The 26,757-nt window shown below is 36.2% G+C and overlaps 2 protein-coding genes across 2 annotated transcripts in view; one reads left to right on the forward strand and one right to left on the reverse strand.

The window, feature by feature from the left end:
- The first annotated feature begins 1,734 nt into the window (after positions 1–1,734).
- LOC145981783 (prolyl 4-hydroxylase subunit alpha-2-like) lies at positions 1,735–14,881 on the forward strand. The gene is made up of 5 exons (XM_083115201.1): positions 1,735–1,958; positions 3,104–3,212; positions 4,318–4,449; positions 10,593–10,758; positions 14,570–14,881. The coding sequence occupies exons 1-5, from the start codon at positions 1,735–1,737 to the stop codon at positions 14,653–14,655; spliced, it is 717 nt and encodes a 238-aa protein (XP_082971327.1). The 3' UTR covers positions 14,656–14,881.
- A 1,409-nt stretch (positions 14,882–16,290) lies between these two features.
- Positions 16,291–26,757, reverse strand: part of LOC145981791 (prolyl 4-hydroxylase subunit alpha-1-like) — a 61,731-nt gene continuing 51,264 nt past the window's right edge. The window contains exon 13 of the mRNA XM_083115214.1: positions 16,291–19,474. Within this exon, the coding sequence (XP_082971340.1) occupies positions 19,404–19,474 (71 nt within the window). The 3' untranslated portion in view covers positions 16,291–19,403. The remainder of the gene's footprint in view (positions 19,475–26,757) is intronic.

The raw sequence follows: 26,757 nt of genomic DNA on the forward strand, positions 1-26,757 counted from the left end.
TTTAAGTCCACTTTACGCACAGTAAGGCTAATCGGGACTGGACCTACAGTTTAAAGTGGGGTCTGAACCAGGGCCAGATTAAGATGAAGTTGGGCCTGATGCTTGAAATCTTCGATGAACAATAAACACAATGACGTTATAGTTACGTCACAGCGCAAAGAATAATAGTAACTGTATAATAAGTAACGCTGTGTCTAGGCATCCGAAATTGGGGCTCCAAATTTCATTCTAAGATTTATTTTCAGGTTAATATAGCAAGAGAAAACTGTTCAGCTTTCGGAAAATTCTCAGCTGATTTCATCTGGGCCTATTTCAGGAATGAGCCTAATGCTGCAGCATCAATAGCACCTACCTTAATCCGGCCCTGGTCTGAACCACTATGTGTCTCCACTGGGTATTGAACCCAGGACCCCTTGATTACAAGGTGACGAATGCTACCACTGTACCATCGAGGCAGCCCAGGCATCTTTTTGAAAATCTGAATCTTGATTGGATTTGATTTTTGTTATTTTACTTTACTTTTCTTCACTTTGGCTAATCATGAAGATGAGGAGTGATGATATGAAATTGATGAAGAGACATTCACCAAGAACACCCATGTCCAGACTAGAATTTAAACTCGGAACCCCTGCCATCTCAATCTTATTCATTGTTAAAACCACCTGTTGCACTTGTATACTGTCCTAATAATACATCTGTTTCCTTGCTAGATTTTGGATATTTCTAGAAGTTTCTGGAAACCATAAATACACTCCTCACAAAATGTTTGGAATATCATGAAAATGACGAGTAAATATGGACGTACAACTTTTATTCTACCACACAATAATTCAGCCTGAGTATATACAGTGATAGAAACTGAAAACATGTGCGGGTGTCCACTAGCAAACTGAAACAAGCACAAATAATGCAAAGAAACAAGTGTACATGTGACCAGGTGGAAACGACTGATGATGTTTCCATGCAAAAGTGTGTTCCAACTCACTGGTTCACAGTGACTTAGTAACGTGTATGACCTCCACGTGCATTGTGAAGTTCCCTGACACGTCGAGGCATCACTGCTATGAGTGCATCAATGGCATCCTGGGAAAGAAGGTCCCATTCCATCTGGGCAATGTGAATGAGGTCCTGCAGTCTTTCTGGAGGCTGTGGATGACAACAAATGGCAGTTTTCAACATCTTCCACACATGTTCGATGCAATTCATATCGGGTGACATAGGGGACCAGTCCATGTGGTGAATATCAGCCTCATGCAGGAAGTTTGGTACCAGTGCTCTGTGATGTAGGCATGCATTATCGTCCGCTAACACAAATTCATTACCATACTGGGCACGAAATGTTTGCACGAAGGGCCAAAGGATGTCCTCCACATACTTTCGGCCCGTTAACCTTCCTCATATAGGAATGAGCGGTGTCTGATGACCATACAGGATGCCTGCCTAAAACATGACTCCACTACCGCCAAACGCATGGACTTCTTGCACATGCTGGTACTTCTTGCACGTAGTTTTCATCTCCAAGCCCGTGTTTGTCATGTATCACGGGGCAATGCTATCAGTGTTTCGTCGGTAAACATCACATGATGCCATTCTTGCAAACCCCATCTGAGATGCTGGAGGGCCCATCTTCGTGTCTCCCCCCCAATGGCGATTCCGTAGGGACACACATTGCACAGGCCTGTAGGACCTTAAGTGTACACTATGCAGCCGATTGCGAACTGTTTGGGTCAAGACATGGATGCCAGATGTCTGCACGAGCTCACTTCTTACTTCACGAGCAATCGCCATAGGTCGCCTACATGCCGTTATGTGGATATACTGGTCCTGCCGTGGTGTTGTCACTCTTGGGTGACCACTCCTCCGTCTGTCACACACGCCGTTGGTCTCCCTGAACCGTTTCCACATTTTGGAGACTATCCCTTGCGTAACCCCCAACAAGACACACTACCTCCATCTGTGTATGGCCTCCTTGCAGCAATGCCACTATTCTGGTTCAATCAAACTGCGAAATGGACATTGTGAAAGATCGTTCGTCATTAGACTCTTTCACTGCTCTGTACACACCTCTCTTTACTGACTGAGTCAATGGCACAGGTGCACGGCCAGAAAAAAACAATTGCAGGCAGCGACGTCTGTTGGCTTGGAATGCAACTAAACATGGTATGTATCTGTCTGCTGCCGTTCAAGTGTTTTCGCCAACATTTGCCACCGTCCCTATTACATACTTTGCTTAATATGACAATATTCCATACTTTTTGTTGCTAATATAACAATATTCCAAACTTTTTGTGAGGAATGTATGATCAGCTTCTTGTGCAGATGCAATGATTCTAGACAAAGGCTTCTCACAAAAATGAGTCTTTGGTTCAGATATATTGTGAGGATAGAATTGCTGTGTGTGGTTAATATGTGTTTTTAAACAGCACAATAATAATAAAAATATATTAATATCTCACAGCATAACAGCCTCTCAGGAGCAAAGATGTTATGCTTCCCCCCAGGAGATTGGAACCTGCACACATCCCATAGCTGCAGCCCAAAGCTTGCACCTTACACTGCACGGTCATGGTGCAGAACAATGATAAGAATAATAAACACTCATAATATTGGTGTCAAATGCCATATTTTATCAAACGATTTTGGTCTTTACATTAAAAAAAATACACATCCTGGTTATTTTTTTTCCAAGTTTGATGCTAATGATGTCTATATGCAATAATCTTATTGACAAGATACAATAAACAGTATAACCTAACACACACACACACACTCACTCTCTCTCTCTCTGTCTGTGTGTGTGTGTGTGTGTGTGTGTGTGTGTGTGTGTGTGTGTGTGTGTGTGTGTGTGTGTGTGTGTAGAAAGAGAGGAGGGGAGATCCTGTGTTGGATTAGCACATATATTATTATCTTTATATTCGAATATTGCAAGAGTTTGGATTCACCTTTTTTTGCTGACATCCATTCATGTATACATACATACTACATAAACTTAATGCAATATAGTTTCAATTTTCATTGGTTCAAGACTTCAAATGAGTGACTATGAAAGTCAACATAAGATTTAACAAAACCATTAAGTTTTGCTTGATATATTGTTTTCCAGTGCATGGTTGAAGGAAAATGATGACCCAGTTATTTCAACAATAACAGCAAGGATAGAATTGGCTACAGGCCTTCATGCTAAAAAACAGCGTTCAGCTGAAGATTATCAGGTAAGTTAACACATTCACATTCAGCTCTGGGAGGGGCATTTAAACGACCAGCCCAGGGATTTTCTGAATCCAAACTTATCTAAAAATAAATGTTGCCCCCATCTTGAATTTTCTAGTTTTTCAAAATGGCGCCCTGCAGGCTGCAAATGGCACTTTTTCATCAACTTTTTCAGCACAGTGGATAGCAACTGACCTCTTTGTTTCTTGCTGGTGCCACCTACCAATGACCCCCATTGGCTCTCCAAGGATCTGAACGTGTTGGCCCCCTTGGAGTCCTTGGTAATTTAGTACCCTGAGCATGTTCTCAGGTACAGCATCAGACATCCCACTGACAAAGTCACGTGGTGCACCCCTTTTCATTTGCCAATCAACATAGGGAGAGAAAATGCCAAAGAAAAAAAAACCCTGAAAATGACCTTAGATATTTACGGGCAAATACAAGCACATACTTTAAAACGAGCATGGTTGTTTACAGGCGGGAATGTGTAAAAGAAGCACAAAATACTATGGCACACTTTCCTTATAAAATATTTTTTTAAAAATATGACAGCAGTGTAACACCAAATATGTATGCCCCACAATTGGAATAACTCTCCTCTGCTGTGCTTGTGAGTTTAAAAGTTTCTGCCACATTACAGTTGACTATCAATTCCGAAACTTGAGTAAAAATAAAAAATAAAAAATCGTAAATGTCAGGTAATTTGTTTAATTCACTTTAACTAAATCATATATGAATAAAAATATCTTCATCAATTGCATTTAACATCATTCATTCTTGCCTGGAGAAGAGAGCTCAATCTAGGATTTGGTTTACTGGATTAAATAAGCCATATTAGATTCATATTAGAATTGTAGATTTCAATATAATATGTGATGGTTTTAATGTTTTAAAAGTGTAAATTTAAAAAAAAAAATATATGAATATACTTCTGCCTTGAACAAAATGTTTGATGCATTATAGAAAAATGATAATATACACAATATGTAGAGGAGCACAATAGTTAGATGTCAGTCAGTCTGGCATGATTTCATTAGATTCATAATTTAAATGAGGTACTCATTGCAAAGTATGATACATAAATACTAAAATAGTTTTGTTTTTTAGGTTGCCAACTATGGAATTGGAGGACTTTATGTGACTCACAATGACTTCTTGTTAACAAGTTATAATCAGCCAGTTCCACCTTCCGACTGGGAAAAAATTGTTGGAGACAGAATAGCAACTCTCATGGTCTATGTAAGTTTACATTCAAATTAAAATTAAAAATATATCACAGGCTTGCATGGAGTAATGGTTAACAAGTTACACACTGAAATTGTCCATCTACCCATGCAGAATGATAAATCTTCATGCCAAAAATCCTTGCAAATTTCCTGGAATTCAAGGAATTTGTCACTAGCACACACCCTAAGTATGTTTTCATCAAACAATATAATGCCTAATGTTCACTAGCAATTTAAAAGTTGGGTGATTTGTTAATCACAAATAGAGAAAAAGATGCTTGTACTATTGTCAAATGTGCACTAGCGATAAAAATAGTTGCATGATTGTGGCCAATCATATTCTTTTACTAGTAAATGTCTGTGTTCCTTATAGCTTTTCTTTTCAAACTGAAGTAGTTGTGGAGGAAGTATTTCCTTTGTGACTAGAATATCAGGGTTAAATCAGAGCTGGAAAAAATCAGAAATTTTCAGTGAAAGGAATGTCAGGGTTTCATTTTCAGGGTCATTTTGATGTATGTCACTGCTGAGAACAGTTTTTCAAACTTTGTATAAAGAAAAATAAACAAAAATGTCAACATTCTGTTCTGTATAGGTCATATATTTACATATTTTCCACCGCAAAGTTTCAGATGGTCACGTGAAACTTCTAGCTGGCTTATGATAGAAATAAACATGATAGTATTAAAAGTATTCATTGTTGCCAAACATATTGTGAGAAAGTACACATTGTTTTCATTTGTGCAAATATTTACTGATAGCCACTGTAGCGCAGTTCTTATTTTCAACTAAAAATATACTAACATTTTTCAAATATGTCCAAATTTGTCTTTCCCTTTGACCTTCTTTTCTGCAGGCAATAGTTCACCACACTCTTCTACAAAGATCTCATGCAATTCTAGCCACAACTTTTCTTTCTCGTTCTTGTCTGAATTTTCTTTCAAACGTCTCTTTCCAACTTTCATTACAAAATATTCTACATCAAACGGCATTGCATAACAACAAACTTCCTGATTCATTCGGGCCTCCTTGCCTCACACCTTGTGAGGGTGTGAACCTCATGATTCAGGTGAGGTTTTAGCTCACATGATTTGGTTAACATGGGTAAGCAAACATAGGACCAAGGTGAAAGTTCTAAATATTAAGTTACTTGGTAGACACCTCTTTCCTAATAAATTGTAAATATGAAGTATCACTGTTTAGAAAAAGTGAAGCAAGAGAAGATCAAAACCAAGTGATAAATTACCAACCAATTACTCACATTTGAAACAATACTTTTCTTGTCCACCATGGCATGTACGGTGGAAACCAACCAAGTGGCAACTTTGCGATTAGTTGCTCCAGTCATATCACAGTGCATTTGTGGAATAGCCTACATTGTATATTATTAATATTTTAAGAAACATATAGTTCACAATAATGTCATCATCGTATGACATTATCGTGACCTCTTATGACCTAAAATGGCGTAGGGATATGGTGACCTCATCGCCCAGTGGCTTGTTCACTGCAGTTAGTCAACCAACAGAGTGAAATGATCAACATTTTGCTCTGTTGGGATTTAAAGAGCTGTCCTGTCATGGCTCTATGAGAGTCCCACAATTGGCAGAAGTGGGGTATGGTTGGTGGACTACAATGTGATCCTCCCAGCTAGATCTGAGGGATCCACTGACCAACGACAGGTGCGGTCCTCCATTCATATTGGGGGTTAGGCATAGAGCTGACAACTCTGCACTGTAAAATGACATGTCAAGAAACAGCAATATGAGGCCATGGATGTTCCCAAGGTAAAATATTCCGGAGGTAAAATAGTCCCCCATTCGGATCTCTGGGTGGGGACTACTTTGGGAGGTCCCTGGACTAAGGATAAGATCTACATTAGGAATAAGGATATTAAATTAGGCACATGGAATGTTGTGAATGTTCATACCGGCCTGGGACATTTCAGTGTACAGTTAATGAGATAGTTAAGTATAAGTTAGATGTAGTAGCTGTCCAGGAAGTTAGGTGGCCAGGAGGAGGGAATTGTAAAACTAAAAATTATACTTTTTTCTATGGTGGTACTGAAAATCATAATTTTAGAACAGGCTTCTTCATAAATAATAGAACTATCTCTGCTCTTAAAACAGTAGAATTTATTAATGATATGCAGTTTTACAGGGTAGATGGGGTAAAATTATTTTAATAAACATACATACACCAATGGAAGATAAAGATGATAATACTAAAGAGGATTTTTATGCAGAGTTAGAAAAGGTCTTTGATAAATTTTCCCAGTATGATATGAAAATTCTGTAAGGTGACTGTAAGAAGATACATTTAAACCCACGATTTGTAAAGAAAGTCTTCATGAATTAAGTAATGATAATGGTATAAGATTAATTACTTTTGCAACCTCAAAGAATTTAATTGTGAAAAGTACCACTTTGAAACATAAAGATATCCATAAATATACCTGGTCTTCTCCAGATGGTAAAACTCAAAATCAGATAGATCATATTCTCATTGATAAGAGAAGGCATACTAGTATCCCAGATAGCACGTAAGTTAACTGCAAGTTAAATCGACATTCGATTTAACTTGCAGTTAACTTACATGCTATCTGGGATAATTGACGTTCGTACACATAGAGGCGCTGACTGTGCCAGTGACCATTATTTAGTAATTGCTAAATTAAGATAAAGACTCGCAGTGATAAATCATAAGCAACAAAATCTAAAAGTTCTAAAATTTAATACAGGAAAATTTGCTGATGAATGAATTAAGAAAGATTACCAAATTAAACTGTCAAATAGATTCGATGTTTTGCAGGATTTAAATGGTGATGAAAATATAAATGAAACAGACGTAAATAAGAATTGGGAGCACATACGTAATGCAATAGAATCAGCAGCTAAAGAAAGTATAGGATACCATAAACCAAGAAAAAGTAAGCCATGGTTTCATAACGAATGTCATAATCTAATAGAAATAAGAAATCAGGTTAGATTTAGGTGTTCAATAAAAATATCAGAGACTTATATAAAGGTGTAAATAAATTTAGAAAGGGGTGTCAACCTAAAGTAAACTTGATAAAAGATAAAAACGGTGACTTTTTGGCCGATCCAAGCGATATTTTAAAAAGATGGAAGAACTACTTTAATGACCTCTTAAATGTTCATATAGGCACGGAATCCAGGAATTCCTATCGGGGGGGGGGGGGGGGGAGGGCTGAACACAATTTTCTTTAAGGGCTATAGACAGAAGTTCACAATTATATGTTTAAGGTCAGTGGTGGCAATTTGGTTCCAAAACTGGGGGGGGGGGAGGTGTAAGGAAAGTTTACTTTCTCTTGTTAGACATGGCTTAGGATTAAGAGGCCATAGTATGGAGGCAAAAAAAATGGTGAGCAACTATCCCCTAAATCGTCACCACTGTTTAAGGCTGTGATTTTAATCAGAACGTGAAATCGGAACATTTTTTACCACCCGAATCCTCAGTTTCCATTAACCTTGTGTGCCGAAACCATCTTAGTATGTAAGTATGTTCGTCCATTTCTTCTTATCAGGCATCAAAACATCTGTGTACCAGGTAACCTAAAGTGTTTTTACGAAGCTGTTACACATGCACGGGATGGACAATCAATCCACTCGACAACACAAGATTCAAACTGTGTGCTGTGAACTGGATGCAGACAGTTCTCGAATATTTCTCTGATTCGAGCCTGAACAGCCCGACCCTGTGGCCGAGTGGTTAGCACATCGCGCTGCGACGCCAAGGGTCCCAGGTTCGAATCCTGGTCAGGCTTGGTTGTTTGTGAATGTCCATTCATCAATTTCATCATTTCATCACTCATCCCCATCTTCGCAAATTAGCCAAGAGGCACAAAACGCGAAGTAAAATAAACTAAATCAATCAATCAATCAATCGAGCCTGAACACCACTAATATGTCTTGTCCTCCCACGTTTGCAGCTCTTTTAAAAGCCGAAACACACCAAATTGTTCATACTCAGGCCTAAGCACTCGCAAGTGTTCAAAATTGTCTGTCACAGCTTCCGCAGTCTTGTCATATATCGGTATGAAACAAAGGAAGTCTTGTATAGAATACAGCTGGATCACGAAACATGCACAGTGAAAACCCCTCCTTTCCCAACACATATAATGTTTCTTCTCCCAATATGATCAAATGCTTACTCATTTAGGTATCTCCAGTGACGTGCCCAAGTGAGGGTTGGTGGGGTCATAACCCCATTTGACATAGTCCTTAAAAAAAGAACGTCGAAAACAGGAAAATATGGCAAAATGAGGACTGACCACCAAAAATAGTATGTGTAACCCCTCTCCCTGTTGAAAATCATTGGCATGCAACTCTTTATCTCGGACATATTTTTAAAAATCAACTCACTACAAGTTTTTATGATTTCGTATTAGAGACTGAACCAAGTGTTAGGTAATAATCAAAATCTAATTATTGATATCAACTCGTTTGAACCAGTTTTCAAATTCAAGTACTTAGTAGTAATACTAACAAATGAAAATGATATTAAAGAGGAAATAAAAAGCAGACTTAATTCAGGAAATGCATGTTACTTCTCTCTTCATAAACTTTTGTCTTTTCGTTTAATATCTAAGAAACTAAAAGTTAAAATATACAAAACAGTAATTTTGCCTGTATTATTATATGGATGTGAAACTTGATCCCTTACATTGAAAGAGGAACATAAATTGAGAGTATTTGAAAATAAGATCCTTAGGAAAATATTTGGACCTAAAAGGGATGAGGAGACAGGTGAGTGGAGAAGGTTACACAATTTAGAACTACATAATTTGTATTCATGTCCAGATATTATTAGAATGATTAAATCAAGAAGTCTTAGGTGGGCAGGCCATGTGGCACGAATGGGAGAGGAAAGAGGAGTTTACAGGATTCTTGTTGGAAAACCTGATGGTAAGAGACCTGTAGGAAGGCCAAGACAAAGATGGGGGTGGGGGGACAACATTGAGATGGACCTAAAGGAAATTGGCTAGGATGGAAAAGAGTATATAGATCTTGCTCAGGATAGGGACAGATGGAAGGCTTGTGTTGCTGCAGCCATGAACCTTTGGGTTTAAGAAGGCTAGAGAGTTAGTTAGTTAGTTAGTCATCATCGTATAATCATATTTTAGCAATTTATCAAAAATAGTTTTTTGTGAATGTAAAACACTCAAGAAAACACAATTAAATAGTTGCTTTTGTGATTTATTCTGTCATATTAGTGATCTAAGTGGATGAAGGGTCATTTTATTCATGGTATTCATTCTTGGTGCACTCTTTTTGATTACTTTTTTCAGTTTTGGTGCATATAAGGTAAGCGCTCAACGAGTAAGTGCAGGCCAATTTTTGTAAACTCTGCTCTTTGATAGTTTATAGTGTGCATACAAGCCAAGTGTATTGAGTATTCAACTCCCATTTTGACTCAAAGTTTTGAATTCAAATCCTGACTAGTGTTTGACATTCCTTTGTGTACTTTTTCATCTATTTCACGTAACCATGGCTAATCTCCATTGTTTTTCTACTTTTTAGGTTAATTGAGACAATGTAAAGTAAGCATGAAACAAAAAAAAATAATACCATATAGTACATTCATTCATTCAGCCATTATCAGTGTCAATTACAATACCAACTTAGCTCATAAGTGCTGGTGATTTTTAAGCAATTAAATTTAATTGTCTGTATGTTTTTAAATATTTTCTTTATTATCTTCTATTACCTCTTTTAGTCAGTGAAGCTAATATAAAATTAACACCTGACCAAGAAATCATAATGTAGAAAAATGTTTCTCAGATAACCATGGAAATGCAGTCTCACTACAAGACAAACAATTATTTTCCCATTATGCCATAATATCAGTTTTAAAATATTTCACTGGGCATAGAATATTGTGAATTAGAATTAATAAAAAATGACAAAGCATGAGAGATTCATTGTTGTAAAGGATTCCCTTAATCTACAATGAACAAGAGGAGCTGCAAGATCAATTGTAGTATTGACACTAAAATTTATTTTTCTAATTATGCAATGTGTCATATTGTGCAGGCTGGAGCAGTGTAATCTTTCATAAGAATAATACATTTCACTTCAAAATGATCTTTAGTATTTTGTCTCAAGAGATGTGAAAGCATTTTGAACTCAATTACAGTTGACTGATGTGGAGGCTGGAGGAGCCACTGTATTTCCTCGAATTGGTGTCACATTGTGGCCTGAGAGAGGATCAGCTGCTTTTTGGTGGAATGTCTACAGGAGAGGATTTGGAGATGAAAATACTAGGCATGGGGCTTGTCCTGTACTTCATGGATCAAAATGGAGTAAGTAGTTGTCTTTTTAATTATATACTAAATGCCTCATAGCACCATTGTGATTAATTTACTAATTTGGTTTATTTTACTTCACTTGTCTTCCACTTCTGGCTAATCCTGAAGATATGGATGGTTGATGAAATGATGAAATTGATGAAGGGGAGCTCACAAAGAGCACCCATACCCAGGCCAGGATTTGAACCCAGAACTCCTGCTGTCATAGCATGCTGTGAAAACCACTCCACCACAGTTGTGATTAAAGACTAGGCCTTAGCCAATAACATTATTTATCTCTATCACCAACACCAGACTATTTTTTTTTTTTTTTTTTTGCCAATTATTATCAGTTTGCAAATGTTGCATTCTTACAGAGTTGATTCACATAGAATTATCAAAATGCGTAATTGTTATTAACTTTGCACCAATATCAGGGGTGCCCACAGGGGTGGATTATGGTGCAGACTGCTCCATAGAGATTTTCTGGGGGGATTTTTTTTCTCAAGTAATAAATATAAAATTCAACATTTATATAGTTTTCTAAAATATAAGTAAAAAAATACACCTTAATTGAACCATATTTAATACATTACATGAAGAAAAGAAAGTATTTGGGGGCAGGGTGCCCACAGGTGGGTTTGTGGATGCAAGTTGTGTCCGCTTAACTTTGGAAGGGAATTTCTATGATGGAAATTTGACGTGAACAATATAGTGTTGTACACAAATTGCATTACATTATTAATTAACCATTGCTGCTATATAAATAGCAATTTGTAGACTTCCAAGGAAATTTTAAAGGGTAGTATGTATTATTGGGAGGGGGAGGGGGTAATATTCAACTATTACATATTAGGCCTTACTTTAATTGACACACAGATTCTGGGGGTGGGAATTAAACCTTGGGGGGACAATATCCAACTTTTGAATATCAGTGTTAAGTCTTAGATTATGGTGGGTAGGGGGAATTGAGCATTAAATTTAGGGGGTTATCCAATTCTTGTGTATTACTATTGTCTGAGACTGTTGCAGAAATTCTGGTGTGGGGACTGAAAATTATTTGTTTTGGAGGAGATAATATCCACTCTTCAGTATAAACAGTAAGCCTAAAATTGGCATGGAAGTTTTGGTGGGAGGATTGAGTATTAAATTTTAGGGGAAAGGGACATATGAACCTCTTGATAAAATCTTAAATCTTAGATTTTCAAGGGATTTCCATCGTGAGGGGAGAATTCAAATATTATATTTTGGGGACTATATTTAGTGATATGGTATCCACAAGTTTTCGGCTTCGAACTTTCAAAAAGAGAAGCTGGAATTTAGTAAATATCGTGGGATCCCAAGAAAGTATTGATGCCCCAATTAAATTAATATTCCTGAAAGCCTGCATAGAAATGGATGAAAAATTATCTTGCTCGCTTCACTCGCATTTTCCTACAAAAATACGAGTTTGGCCTTTTACTGAGGTGAATGTGAAATTTTATACTGTAGCTGCATTACAAGACATAAACGATATTATAAACATTGATTAGTAACATCACTTCTTAAAATGTAATGCTTAGTGTTGGTATTCCTGCTTAATTTAAAGCAGGTGCATCATTTGGATTATACTTCTATTATCAAGCAAAGGGGGTGAGTTTTTTGAAGAAGGAACCGTATTATATTCTCGCCCTGAGCTTAGGAATTTCTAGCTAGGGTTCTGTAATGTCTCGTCAAACAATGATTCAAGCAGTCACATTGCTGCAGTATGTTACTTGGTTTACTCAGGTTGAATTTTCTACCTAAGTTGTGTAACAATTTGTGTTTAATACTCCAATTGTGGGTTTTATAAATCTTATTCTGTACTCACAAACTCTGTTTAAATGCATATTCATATACCTAGGTAATTTATTACATTTAACCAATCAATTTCGAAAATTAAACAATTAAGAAAATATGGATAGTTTAACATGATATTCTATTAAAAATAAACATCAATTATTACGTATTCATCCAAAATATTTTGGGGCGATTGTAAAAAATTATTTTGATGGGGGTGGAGGTAATACATCCATGGTCTTGGGGTGATGTGCACCCTTGTTTAGGGAGGAGGGGCAGATCAAGAGATCAAGTATAGTGTTTAGTGCCTTGGGAGATGGGCACCCCTGACCAATATTGTGTGGAAAGTGGATTTTGTGATTAAACTGTAGTTTGTTTTAATATTCTGATTATCTCAAATTAATATTTTAAAGCAACTCTTGTAGTTACTTGTTATAATGGAATACTCATTCAGAATATTTCAAATTGTTACAATGGTGAAGTATTGATATCAGCACAAATCAGTAAGAATACCAGTTCAAAGTGGTGTTGGCTCAATCCTATTTATGATTAAGAAACAATAATCAAACAAATCAAACACCAAATGTCTTTCCAGAACAGAAAGAATGTACAGGAATTTTCTGTGTCCACATACCAAAAAATAACTCCAAATACCTATGCTAAGGTGAGGTAATGAAATTTGCATTCTGGTTGTTGAAGGATAAAAATATATCTAATTATGAGCCAGTCTGTTTTTTACCCATATTGAACACCAACATATTACATTCTAAAATTTATTTATTTGGCATCCTGTAGTTATATTTTTCTAAATAAGAGTTTCCACTGTATTAAAACACATTTCAAACTAAGGAATAGACATATTTGAGAAGACTAAAAGTAATTAAATGGATTAAAAGTAATTGCTTTTATTTACTTTTAATTACTTTATTAAGCCTCGTATTTCATGTCCATAATTTATAGAATTTATTTAGCATCATTATTTCTTTGAATCTTTTAAAAAGGGTTACACACAAGCTTAATTTTTTTAAACATGTCAAAGTAAAATCAGTATTTCTTTATATGTTGAGGCATAAAATTCCTTCGTATTTTAAAAAGTTGTAACTGTCGCTAATATGAATTCACTGCACATAATTTTACAGAAGACACCTACCGAAAAAAGCAAAAATCCTATCTTGCAGTTGACTACAAGAATTTCAGTAACATTCAGTAACCGATGATTACTATGGGTTCTAGGTTCAAATCCTGGTTGGGCCATACATTTTCCATTGTGTGTGTTTTTAATCTATTCCATGAATTTACAATTTTTACTGTCATATAGGTCATTGCAATGTATTTATATAGGAGAAAGAGAGGCAATCTCAATCTCCAAAGAATCATAGATCAGCATCCAATGCTGGTAGACCTGCCCTTTAAGTATTCACCAATATCACATAACATGAGTGATTCAAAGTAATCATCAACATACTGTGAATAACACTGATTACTTCAGGTCTTGGATCTGATTGCCATTTCAAGGAAAGATATATAACTTGTGTTTGCAGTGGTGGCGATTGGGTGTCAAAACTTTGGGGGGCAAGGATAGTTTACTTTCTCTTGGTAGACAAAGCTTAGCTTTAAGAGGCCATAGTGCATGGCAAAAAGTGGGGAGCAACTGTCAAAGCTAATTGCCGCCACTGTGTGCTTGTAACTATAGTCCCCTCTCTTGTAACAGAACTCTGAATTATTAAATCAAAACAGGCTCCTATATAAAAACTACATATATAAAGCTTCTATTGGTACAGGAATGCATAGCTCAGTGACGATGACTAACAGTAGCTCTGTGTGAATGATTATATTCCTGAAGTAAATAGCCAAGATTAGCAGTGCAACAATGGTAATGTATAAATGATGAACCAAGAGGAATATGTTTTGTACATTACTATGTATGAGGATTAATAATGCAAATTTTCTCCTTATGTAATCTCATTTTATTTTTAATTGAAATGTAACAAATTCCTTTCTGTTTCAGTTTCCAACAAATGGATACGTTACAATGACCAGTTTCTAACAGCTCCTTGTGGATTGCATGAGAATGATACTTATTCATGGCCATAGTCATTTCTTCAAATTAATTTAAAATTTGTAAATATTTTTAAGTGTATAAAACTCTGTGGATAAAGACGGGTTATAATATCACATGAAATATATGTTATAAATATAAGTAAATTGGATATAATTCATTGCTTGACTGAAGGTATTAGTACCTGCTTGAGTTGTGCCTATATTTTAAAAGTGTGTGTGTGCTCTTTGTAAATATGTATAAATATGTAATAAAATACATTTCTTATGTTTTCTTGTGGCTTTATTGAATCCCAACATTACTTGAATATCACATAACAGCTTAAAAACAACAACATATACTAGACCAGATAAAATCAAACAAGAAATGTACATAATTAACCACTCATATTAACCACCATTGCATGTAATTGTTTCAACTGGACACCAGAAATGAAAAATGAAAAAACCTAGACTTTTCAATTGACTGAGCATTACATGCTAAATGTCAAAGTTGGTTATTTAACTCTTGCTATGTTTATTGTGTTAATATTAATTCTCTAACTTTTGAGAAATATTTGTGGGTTTTCTGATGGAACAGAGACAAGCTCGTAGCCAGAATTTTATTTCGGAGGGGGCTCATCCCTTATCAGCATGGGCATTCCAGAAATATTTGTAGTGGGGGTCAGGCCATTGATAAAACTTGATAGTAGAAATAATAACAATAATTATTATTACCAGGGTTATATTTTTTATTTTACAATAATAACTACTATAAGTTATTAAAAATACATCAATTTAGTCCAGATTTATTGATATTATTATTATTATATAAATGAAGAGACTTTGCTAGTCGATCCACTTATGAGTGAATATCCAACACAAATGTTGTTCATTATTTTCTTACATTTTTTACAGTTAGTGTACTGAAATTCATAGTTATTGTATTTTGTTATTAACTTTTACACATTCTGTTCAGAAAAAGGCTTCAAAAGTTAGGGGTAAATTTTACTCATAAAGTTTAATTGTGTGACCTCTCACAAAGAAAACTATAAATTTCGGAAGCTGTGGATCCATTTATCATTTGGATTAAATGGTAGAATATAAAAATATAATCTGCTTCCTCTATTATACACTAAACGTTTTTCGATCCAATGCAGTTTTTACTTTGTTTATAACTTTATTTATGTTATTAACAATAAAAATAACAAACCTGCCTTTTTAAAACTTGAAAGATGTCAATATCCAGGGCAGTGGGGTAGACAGACTCTATTTAAATTACATATTTGTAGGATTTCGGGGGAGGGCTTCAGCCCCCTTAGCCCTCCCCCTGGCTACGTGTCTGCACAGAGACTACAAAAGTTTATGTTAAAGCTAATTTAATGCACAGACTCTAATAGGGAGAGACTGATGGATTAGCATCGAATCTGAACCAGCAACTGAAGCCAGTTAAGGATGTTTTCTGCCTTCCCCAAATTTTCAGGTTTATTAAAATTTACAAGTTAATGGTACTTTTGTTAATCTCCTGCAGCTCGAAGAGCAAAGTAATAAAGAGTAATATTTGTGATTTTGCAAATGTAACAGTTCATTATCAAATAATCCTACATGCTATTTTTATGGGATGGAAAACGTTTAGACTCTCCCCCCAGTTAACCCCAAGTAAGATTCCCCCTCCCCCCAAAGTGGTTAGGTCCCAAGTTACGCCCATGCTTCTTAGTGCTAATAGTAATTATTAATATAAATAAAAACTCTGTTTGGATAAATTTAGAAGCCAAAAATAAGAGTGCATACATTAAAAATAGTTTGGACATGCATAAGTTGGAAGATGAAAACCATCATGTGATCAAAATTTTTCCAGAACGTGTCTGAATTTATAAATATTACTCTGCAAACAAAGAATTTAAGAGTGTGGCAAGTAAATTTAGATCAAGCTTGAGCTGTTCCATTGCAAGATTCTAGATAATTAAACATTCCAGAGCAATTTAAATTATATTTGTATTCCCCTAGAACAGTCAGAAACTTCTAAAAGAGCTTTCCTGGCAGCAAAAAATGCTCAGGATATCGTTTAGGTCTGTTCCGGATATGCTTCAGAACTGCTGTCACTCATCTTCAGGGATTGAAGGGCAGAGAAGAGTGTGAAACCAGTTTTTTTATGGCAGATGCCCTACCAACTATACCACCGCAGCTTCAGTCAAAAGAAGTACCCACACTGTTTTGCCAGGCAATCTCCATTGGTGACACAGAGCATCAACGGAGAGCATCTTTAAGATTAAATCAATCACCTGTGCACAGGTTTCAAACAATATCTATATTCAAGTAACATTATCAACAAAAAACTAGGCGAGTCATGCACATCAGGAACAACAAGAAAGACTGGCGACTTTGAGAAAACCGGGCATGCCAGGAAACCAACGGAAGAAGATACACTGAAGATACACTACATACACTGAAAACCTATATGAAATCATCAGCCACTTTCTATCCAAGCCACAAACCATCACCAAATATCCGAAGCTGTCTGCAAAATTTAATCTATAACTGAAGACACCTGTGGTCAGGCCCGTACCCAAGTGGGGGGGGGCAGGGGGGCCATGCCCCCCCCCCTCAAGCCACGAAAATTTTTAATTTGAACGTAAAAAAACCTACAAAAATGATGTTGATGTTTTTATCAAATTTTGCATGAATTTCGATTTTGTCCTTGCACAAATGAATAGGTTGTTTCTGGACAGAGGCAGGCTCTAGAAGTCTGCAGCCATTTTAGTTCTATAACCATTGATGCAAGGCTATCAGATGTTCCAATTTAGTCGGAACAGTCCAGTCCTCTTAATCCATATCTCAAACTTTTCGCCTCTGCTCGGTCACAAATGTTTCACATAATTAGAATAGAGGGGAATTTTCTATACTCTTTACATTATGGAAGAAAGGTTCCTCAATGACTGCAATACAAAACCCACCATATAAGGGGCATTTGGCTCTCCATCCGCACCGCAAGGTCTGTGATCCCTTTTCGCCACCACTGAGCAGAAGGATAATAAAAACTTTGTTTTCTTTCTCCGACATCAGAGCTTTTCTGCAACTGTTGTCCATTCTGCCACTCAATGACTTAGGGTTAATTAATATTATGTAAATAGGAGAATACACTTCACAGCAGAATCGTTGCTAGATTTTTGGGGCAAAAAATTGTCTAAAGTACTTTTAACATATATTGTTATTTGTGGTGTGACTGTACAACAGACAACTTTCACAGTGTGCAGAGGACATCAAGACCAAAAAAAATTGATGCTACAAGCCGTTGATAATAGCATTTTCTATCCCACATGTATGCATCCCCATGTAATAGCATTTTGGTTGCCACTGGCATTTATTTTTACTGTCTTATAAGATTCTAAAAGCGAAAATTCACTATATAAACAATATTATGCCAGCAGACAGCAGACACACAGCCAGGGTGAAGTCACTTAGCCGTTCCATTCAGATAATTTATTTACAGGGTTCACACTGACTCCAAAGTCCTGGACAACTGGAGGAGTCAGGAAAACAAGGCTAAGACTGAGGTCATTGGAAAAGTCAGAATTTGTAACCGGAAACACGTTTCGTGTAATCTTCCCAACAATCTGCCTTTTTAAGTAATATTGCTTATAAAAAGGTTCTTTCATTTATTTTCAAAAATGTTCAACAAACGTGATTCATTTGATTAACTTACAAAGTTGAAGTGTAACTCTTTTTTTTCTTAGCATGTTAAATCATTACACGGTTATGTAAAATACCTGGAAAGTCAGGGACTTTGTAAAATGGGTGTGAACCTTCATATATCAATCCCACACACATATGTTGCTTTTTGTAGGCTATTTGAATCGTTTGCATTATGCATAAAAGTAGTCTACCCCTATCATACAATTTTTTTTTAATTTTTTTTTTGCTCTCTGACAGAAACAAATGTCAGTGTCAACTGCAAATATTTGTCACATTGTTGCATACATGTAGGTTAGAAAATGCTGTTCTTCAACATTTTGTAACAAAATGAGCTAATCTGGCTATAGTCAACTGAAGGAAAGATATGGGAGAGAATTTGTCTATTTAGCCTGCCACCTACATCGAACTCCTACCACACCAAATACATTGAAACTGGTTTTGTACACTTCACTGCATTTCAGTCTCTGAAGATGAGAGTGAGGTTAAATCTCGAAATGTCAGAAACATATTTTGACTGACCTGGTTGATATTGTGAGTAAATCTCTACACTAGCATAGCCACATTTTGAGTTGTGTTAACTCTTTGCAACAAGTGAGGCAAACCTGAAAATACGTATATTGATGCAGAATACAATTAGTCATTATTGGTGTAAAATTTCCATAAAACGAAGGGGAAGAAAAGAAGTTCTTTTAACCCAAAGCTTTAAAAGGATTCTCAAAATTTCATTGCAATGATAATTGTTCTTATGTTGTGTCAATATCAGTTCTCTCTATTTTAATTTTTTTTTTCAAGAAATATCTTTAATAAATCTTCCCACAAGAGCATACCTAGAGTTCATACTCTATCATAAATGAATCTATGATGAACTGACATTGTGACCATATCTCTATTTGCCACTGTTAATGTTAAATTGAAATTCAAATACAAGCAAATTAATAAAATAGTCATGCTAAAAATACACTATCTTTCATGGATAGTATTATGTACCTATTGCTATTACTTGAATACTTGCGGTAGTAATAAATTACCTTAGAAAAATGACACTTATTTGAGTCCGTTTGAAGAAAACAATTGTTTCTATAGGAACTTCTAACTTGCAGTCTTCAGCAATATCACAGGTGAGGATTTTTTGAACATGGCCTCCGCCAAATCTGGGAATTTTCCCTAATCCACTTATTGCTTACTGAAAGAAAGGTAAAATTGGTGTTAGCTTTACTAGAATTGCAGGAAATTGCAAATAAGATAAGGTAAGGTAAAGTTCACTCTGCACATTGCTTTTCTTTTTAGTTTTTGTTTTAAATCCACTTTATGCCCATATAGGCTAATCGAGACTGGACCTACAGTTTAAAGTGAGATCCGAACATCTATTTTAAATTACCAATAGAACAGAAATAAATTATGCAAATGAGCATCTCAAAATTTACCTAACCTAACCAAATTTGTGCATGTTAGCAAATATTTGTGCCAAACAGGAAGGAAGAATCTATTCTCACCCCAGGTGGTGCAGAAATTACCAATGATAACTGCTAGTTACTAATCAGAAGTACCTTTGATGTCTTTTGTCAATTGTTATTGATGAGAATTTAAGTTTGCATAGACTGGAATACTATTAGGTACATCGAACATTCATAAATATAGAATTACATTGCAGTTATTTAGAACTATAATGTAGAAGATTAAAACCGGAGCAAGATATTGAAAACAGGTAGTTGCAAATTTCTTGTAAATTTACACCAGGATTGTGTAAAAATTAGTAATAAACCCTCCCATAATCTTTCTTCTAGAGAATCCAAGAATCATGGAAGATGCATTCTGAAACAACAAATCCATAACTCTCTCAAGATACCAAACAACCATGAATAACATCTAGACAGCCAGAGCCACCTGACTTCTTCCAAAAATAATATACACCCCTCCCCCCACACATACACCTACTCACATTCTTACAAATACATATGCCAATTATAAAATAGTAGGGATGGGACCGATTAATTGGTACTCTATCTGTGTCGGCCGATATAGGCATATCCGATATATCGATAAATATCTGATAATTTAGTGCAAAATTCTGCCATTTTGTTGTAATTTTTATAGATAATTTTCATGCCCTACTTTCTAAAAAAGTAAATGCCTAAATATGCAATTTCTTTTTCACTGCAGTCAACTTGAAACACATTTATTAAGGAGGTTAAGGCACCTTTCAGGTTCTTCAAGGACCATTTCTAATTTTATATCGGATTGGTAGAATATCGGTTATCAGTATCGGTAAATTTTATATCAGTACTTTATCGGTATCGGCCAAAATTTCATATCGGCCCATCCCTATAAAATAGGAATTGTAGCATTCCTGGCGACATGATTCGAACAAGTGTTCTCAGGTTACCAGCCAGGTTAAGTCGACGTTAGCTAACGCCGACTTAACCTGGCTGGATTCCCTGATGATGAGAGCAATGTATGCACTCGAAACATTGGAAGCTAACGCCAACTTAACCAGGCTGGTAACCACAGAGCTGCACATTGGGCAAATTCGCTTACTAGGCCCACCTGACAGGCGAGCGGGCGAGTAAAACTGTAGACCTGAGTTTTGACCTGTCAAGCATCGAAAGCCCACGGGTAACTGGAAGGCCTTGCAATACCAAGCTCGCTTATCTTAAGCAAACGCTCATTCCGGTTTTGTGCCGTCTCCAGGTACATGAGTCACGCATCACTGTTGCCAACTTTTAGATTCTAAACTGGCCAAGGAGCACTAAAAACGTTCATCAGGTTTATCAATTTGAAATTGCAGACATTTATTTCTTGGTAGAAGACATTTGTATCACTCACACTTATTGGCGGCAATTGGGTTCCAAAACTAGGGGTCCAAGGTGCAAAAGTAATAAGGGGGGTTAACTGCCCCCTCTCAGCCCCACCCCTAATCGCCGCCACTGCTGACACCTGTAAAGGAGTATGAACCAAGTTTGGCAAAAAGTGCCATCGTAAATATTTTGGAACTTTGTGTGACTGGTGGTTGTTGTATATCAAACATTTTTTGGGGATGCTCCTCTATGGCGCAGTGGTAGTGTTGTTGGCTTGTAATCAAAGGGTCCCGGGTTCGATACCCGGTGGAGGTACATAGTGGTTCAGATCCCACTTTAAACTGTAGGTCCAGTCCCAATTAGCCTTATTGTGCATAAAGTGACCAAATAAATGAATCAATCAATTAAACAGATTTCCTCTCTGGTGTAATTTTGTCAATTCAATATCCGAATTAGTTGCTCAAGATATCACCCCTCAACACTAAGGAACGTGAAATCAAAATTTGCATTATAAAAGGTTCTTGCATCTTGTCATCTCTTTCAACAAATTCTCGTTCACTCATGTTGTTGCTAGTTATCTAGTTCTACAGACCGCATTGATAGTCAGGCAATGCTATTTACACATTTCAACAAACAAACGACGTAAAAATGAAACCGAGAGAAGATTTACGATTTCAAGACCAGAAAATGACATAAAATGAACAAGACACACAAACCTATTTCAAGACCTTCAAAAAAAAATTGGAAAATATGTGGTAGTCGCTTTGACATAATAATGAAATTAATTTGAGAAGTTACAAAATCTTAGTTATACTACAGTGGCGTAGCATCATATCGCGAGGCCCTGGGTGAGATTAGAATGCAAGGCCGCCTCATCTGTTCTTTAAGTTTGAAATATCAATGTGAATAGATACACGGTCATCAAGGAAACACCAGCAAATTATCATATTTATATAATAGCCTAATAATAATAATAATACATTTCTGACGAAAATTATATTTAATAGTACGCGACAGAGAAATTTACACTTGGCAGTAACATGCTGCTGGAATTTTCATTAACCAAAGCAGTAGTAATAGCACGTTTTTTAAGATGTTCTTTAGGCAGTAAGACACAACTGACATATCCTTAAATATGCTAAACTTTTATTAAAAAATCTGAAATACAAACTAAGAATCTTTAAATAAAACCTATATATTATTTAATGAGGCATTCTTTGTTTCCTCATTTCAAAATTTGTAGGATGTAAATGTCACAAACCATGGCTTAGGAAGAAAATATCGAAGGACGTACATAAAATGTCGGTGCTTGATAGAGCGGGGGGAAGGGGTTACGCTAAACCACAATCCTGTTTAGGGGCCCAAAATATCTACCTACAAGCTCTTTGACACAATCGGTTTCAACATCAACAAATCTTAAAACGATAGTCATTTGCCCCATAAGTGTGAAATCTTTGTTGTAATCAATTGATACAGCCAATTTGACTTTCTTTAATTAGCAATTTTGACTTTGTTGCACATTAATTGTACCAGTTGACTTTGAATTTTAAGACTTAGATGATAATAATAATTGTCAATCTCATTTTGTTGTTACGTCGTAATGTTCTTGTAATATTAAATATTTGGTGCAGTGGCATAAGAAAATCGTAAAGTACGCATCTGCAAGAAACAAATTTGGGTCCCTCAAGTACAGTCAGATTTTTCTAGGAAATTTATGTAATTACTTAGAATGGCTGGTTGTGGCTACACTTAACATTAATAATTATACAAATCCATGCTCTACCTCTGAATTTTCACATATTACAACATATCTTTCTTTGACATTTATGTATTCAAAAGGAGAAAATACAAATACTTACTTATCCCCCCCCCCTCTGGGTGGATAAAAATAAAGATTTTTATTTATAATTTTTGATATTTTTGATATAAATCGATCTTTTTTTGGCACCGTACACATAGACATTTTTTTTATATATAGAATGGCTTTTTCTGATAAACAGCCCTGTAAAATATTGGAACAGTTTGATTAAAGCAAATAACAAATTACATATAAATATTCATTTCTCTGTTTCTGGAACTGAACGTAATGAACCTAATATGAAAATGTTTGTTGAGTGTGTTAATGAAACTATTATAATTTCAGTAACTTTTCATACAGTGAAAATAATAAATTCTGGAAGAACTTTATATTTTTAACTTAAAATAATTTTTACAGTCTTTGTAGCCAAATTTTAGTGTTTTTAATGATAGTTAGCCAAATATGGCTGCCATATTTATTTACAGTTTAATGAAAATGACACTATTTGCAGTTTAACATGATTAGTATTTTGTATATTATTCTATTTAAAAAATGTGCTATTTTTACTTATAAAAAATATTGAATTTTAAATCAAGGGAAATTTAAGTGTTTTTTCAGATGACATATTACATTTACTTTTGTATGAGCTTCACCCCATCAGTACATATATTTTGTTTCCTTTATTTCCTTTCTTAGAGCCTAATAAACACCATTAAATGATTACAAGATTAATATACTTTCACAAAAAGTGATTCCGATATCTACAAATTTCTTGTGTACATTATTCTGTAATTTTATTTAAAGTGATTTCAATAAGTGATTTTTTAAAATAGAATTCCCCAATTTAAATCTTGATTTAAATCAACCTCATTGAAATCAAACCACCTTGCTTAACAGAACTTTTCTTACTGGCTTCTGGGCAGTGAATGACACTTTTACATTAGATCTTGCCCTTTCTCGTTCAAGAGTGAGATTCCTGAGTCCGATAAATTTTTTGTGTGCAGTGTACTTGCTAGCATGGAAGCTTGCAGTTCAGAGAAAGCAAGTAAACTCGGTGGACGGAAAGTAATCCACAGCCAAGGACGAGAAATTGTATATAATGTATATACATTTATGAAAGACGAGGTGGGAGTTCGTATGTCCGAAAACCAGTTGCAAAGGAGGGTGGCTCAGCAGTGTGAGAAGAATTGTACTAATAGAAAGTAAAGCATGCACTACGTTGAAAAAACACTTTCATACGTCCCATAAAACACGACATCGCCGAAAAATCAAAAGTTATATAGACGAGTTCTATAAGTGTGTTGTTAAGTGTGTTTTGCACGAATTTCACCTTATGGAAGGGGAAGGTATCCGAAGGGTTTTGAAACAAAGAATAGAGTTCCAAAGCAATGTCTGGTGTGTGCGGAAGATAATATGTGACCTAGAGTTTAAGTGGGAAAAAGCAGAAAATAATAGACAATTGCTTATAGAAAAGGACGAATTAAGAAGTTTATGTTCATTGTACCTCAAAGCCATAAAAATCTTTCGTCGACAAGGACGAACCATTGTTTACGTTGACGGACTTATTTTCACAGCTCGACAACAAAGAAAGAAGCTTGGGTGGATGGAACCACGGCTGCCGTCAAAGCACTGTTGTCTAAAGGGCAACGTGTAATTGTTGTACATGCTGGCGGTTAATGTTCAAATCTGGAAAGTCTCTTGGCGATTACCACCATAATATGAATGCCCAATTTTTTTTTTTTTTTTTTTTTTTTTTTTTACTTCGCGTTTTGTGCCTATTTGCAAAGATGGGGATGAGTGATGAAATGATGAAATTGATGAATGGACATTTACAAACAACCATGACCGAGTGGAATTCGAACTCGTGACCCTTGGCGTCACAGCACGATGTGCTAACCACTCAGCCACAGGGTCCGGGGATAAAATGATCCCAAATTTGACACGAAACAGTGTGGTTGTTGTTGACAACGCCTCATGCCTTAGACTTAGAGCTTCCGCCCGCCTCTGATTTGACGTATTCATTCAAATTATAACGTCAAACTAGAATATAAAGCCAGATAAAAAAAAGGTTTTATTTTTATTGCCCACAAAAATTAGCCTTTTCTATCTTTCTCGCTTGCATTTATTAAGTTTTTCGTATCAACCTCATGGGACACGAGGCCCCTACATGCGAGAGGCCCAGGGTGTTCGCCCACTTCACCCACCCCTTGCTTCGCCAATGGTTATACAACCTCCAGGCACCTGCGCCTTGCAGAAATTCAAATATTTCCTTGCGTAGTGAAATATAATGGCCGTTGGCAACACTGACAGTAGTGCTCATGTCTACCTGCAAAAACTACATCGAGTCTCACGGGTCTTCTTAAGACCCGGGTAATAGATAAACCTGGCAGGCATCGATGCCTGTGCACAACTGTGATGTGAAGCTTGCTTGCACGATGTTGAACACCTAGGCTTGACGTGCGTGTTGCATATTATTGTAGGCGCGCCTCCTCGCAGACAGGTTTTTTTCCTTGTCTTGTGCAGGTGTCTGCTGGTAACCCGAGAACACTTGTTCGAATGCCAATTATAATCATATCATTATGTGTATCAAGCCATTTTTATTTCTGTACAAAGAGAATGAAAATATAACTTCTGAGGTTTAACTTGTATTTATTGTATTCTTTATTTAATGTCTATTTTCATCTTCAGGTTAATCATGATAAGGAATGGAAATTAAATAGATAAGAAAAAAAACAAAGGAAAGCTCTGACTGGGATTAAAACCAGAACTTTCAGTATCAAGTACTTGATTCAAAAATGAATATGCTTGGCTCTAAGGTGTCTTTTGTAGGTATGGCTTTTAACCAATTTAAGTCATTCTACTTTGAACCTACAATGACTCAGTCTAGTGATTACATAAACATAGTGCCATTTTTATGATGCTATTCTTTGGCAATATCACTATAATTATTAGAGATATTTTTTGTATTATAAAAATGAAAATTCCTACCCAACTCTAGAAAATAATCCATATGGTATATGACTACCTTTTTGCCTTGGGAAGCTATCACTGTTTCTTTATCATGATTTATACACCATCGTCTGGGATAAAAGTTTTAAATACCAGACAGTTTAGGGATTCCTCCTAATTTATTATTTTATGTGAAACTGATTTATGGCTACAGGGGTGCCCACAGGGGGGATTATGGCGCAGGTTGCGCCATCAAGATTTTATGGGGGGATTTTATACCTTCAAATAATATAAAATTCAACAATTATATAAAATGTATGTAAAAATTGTACACCTTAAATGCACCATATTTAATCCATTAGATGAAAAAACAAAGTGTTCAAAGGTATTATCAAATTCGAATGAGTGGGGGGAGAAATATCCAACTCTTACATATTAGGCCTTAATTGACACGTTGGTTCTGGGGGGGTTCTGAAGTAAACATTGGGGGGGGGCAGTATCCAGTTACAGGTCTTAGATTATAGCAGGTATTTTTGTTAGAGGCCCAGGGCAAGCCTCAGCTACTGGGTGGGTCGCAGGTGGCGGATAGCGAACGACCATCAGATATGGTGGTTAGCTGCGAATAAGGCAATGCCAAATAAGCAGTCCCAGACCGAGGCAGCAGTGTTACCAGTGTCTAGGGGGTTGGCCCTTGGCAGAACCACTCCCTTAAAATCCCAGAAAAGCCCGCTGACAACACTGTGACATGGCGAGGAAGTGCCGCTACTAAATAAGCACTGCCCCTGCTGCCTTGTAGGGAGGGGAGGGATCCCCGAAGGCTAAGGGAAGGATACCCTGACAGAAAACCAAGGGTAGGGAGGACTCTTAAGGCGTAGCAAAGCCAGCCTCCTTAGGGGAGTAAACCCAAATGGAAAATCCTGGTCT

The sequence above is a fragment of the Lepisma saccharinum genome, chromosome 2 (genome assembly GCF_977018435.1).
Source record: "Lepisma saccharinum chromosome 2, izLepSacc3.1, whole genome shotgun sequence".
Taxonomy (NCBI): Eukaryota; Metazoa; Arthropoda; class Insecta; order Zygentoma; family Lepismatidae; genus Lepisma; species Lepisma saccharinum.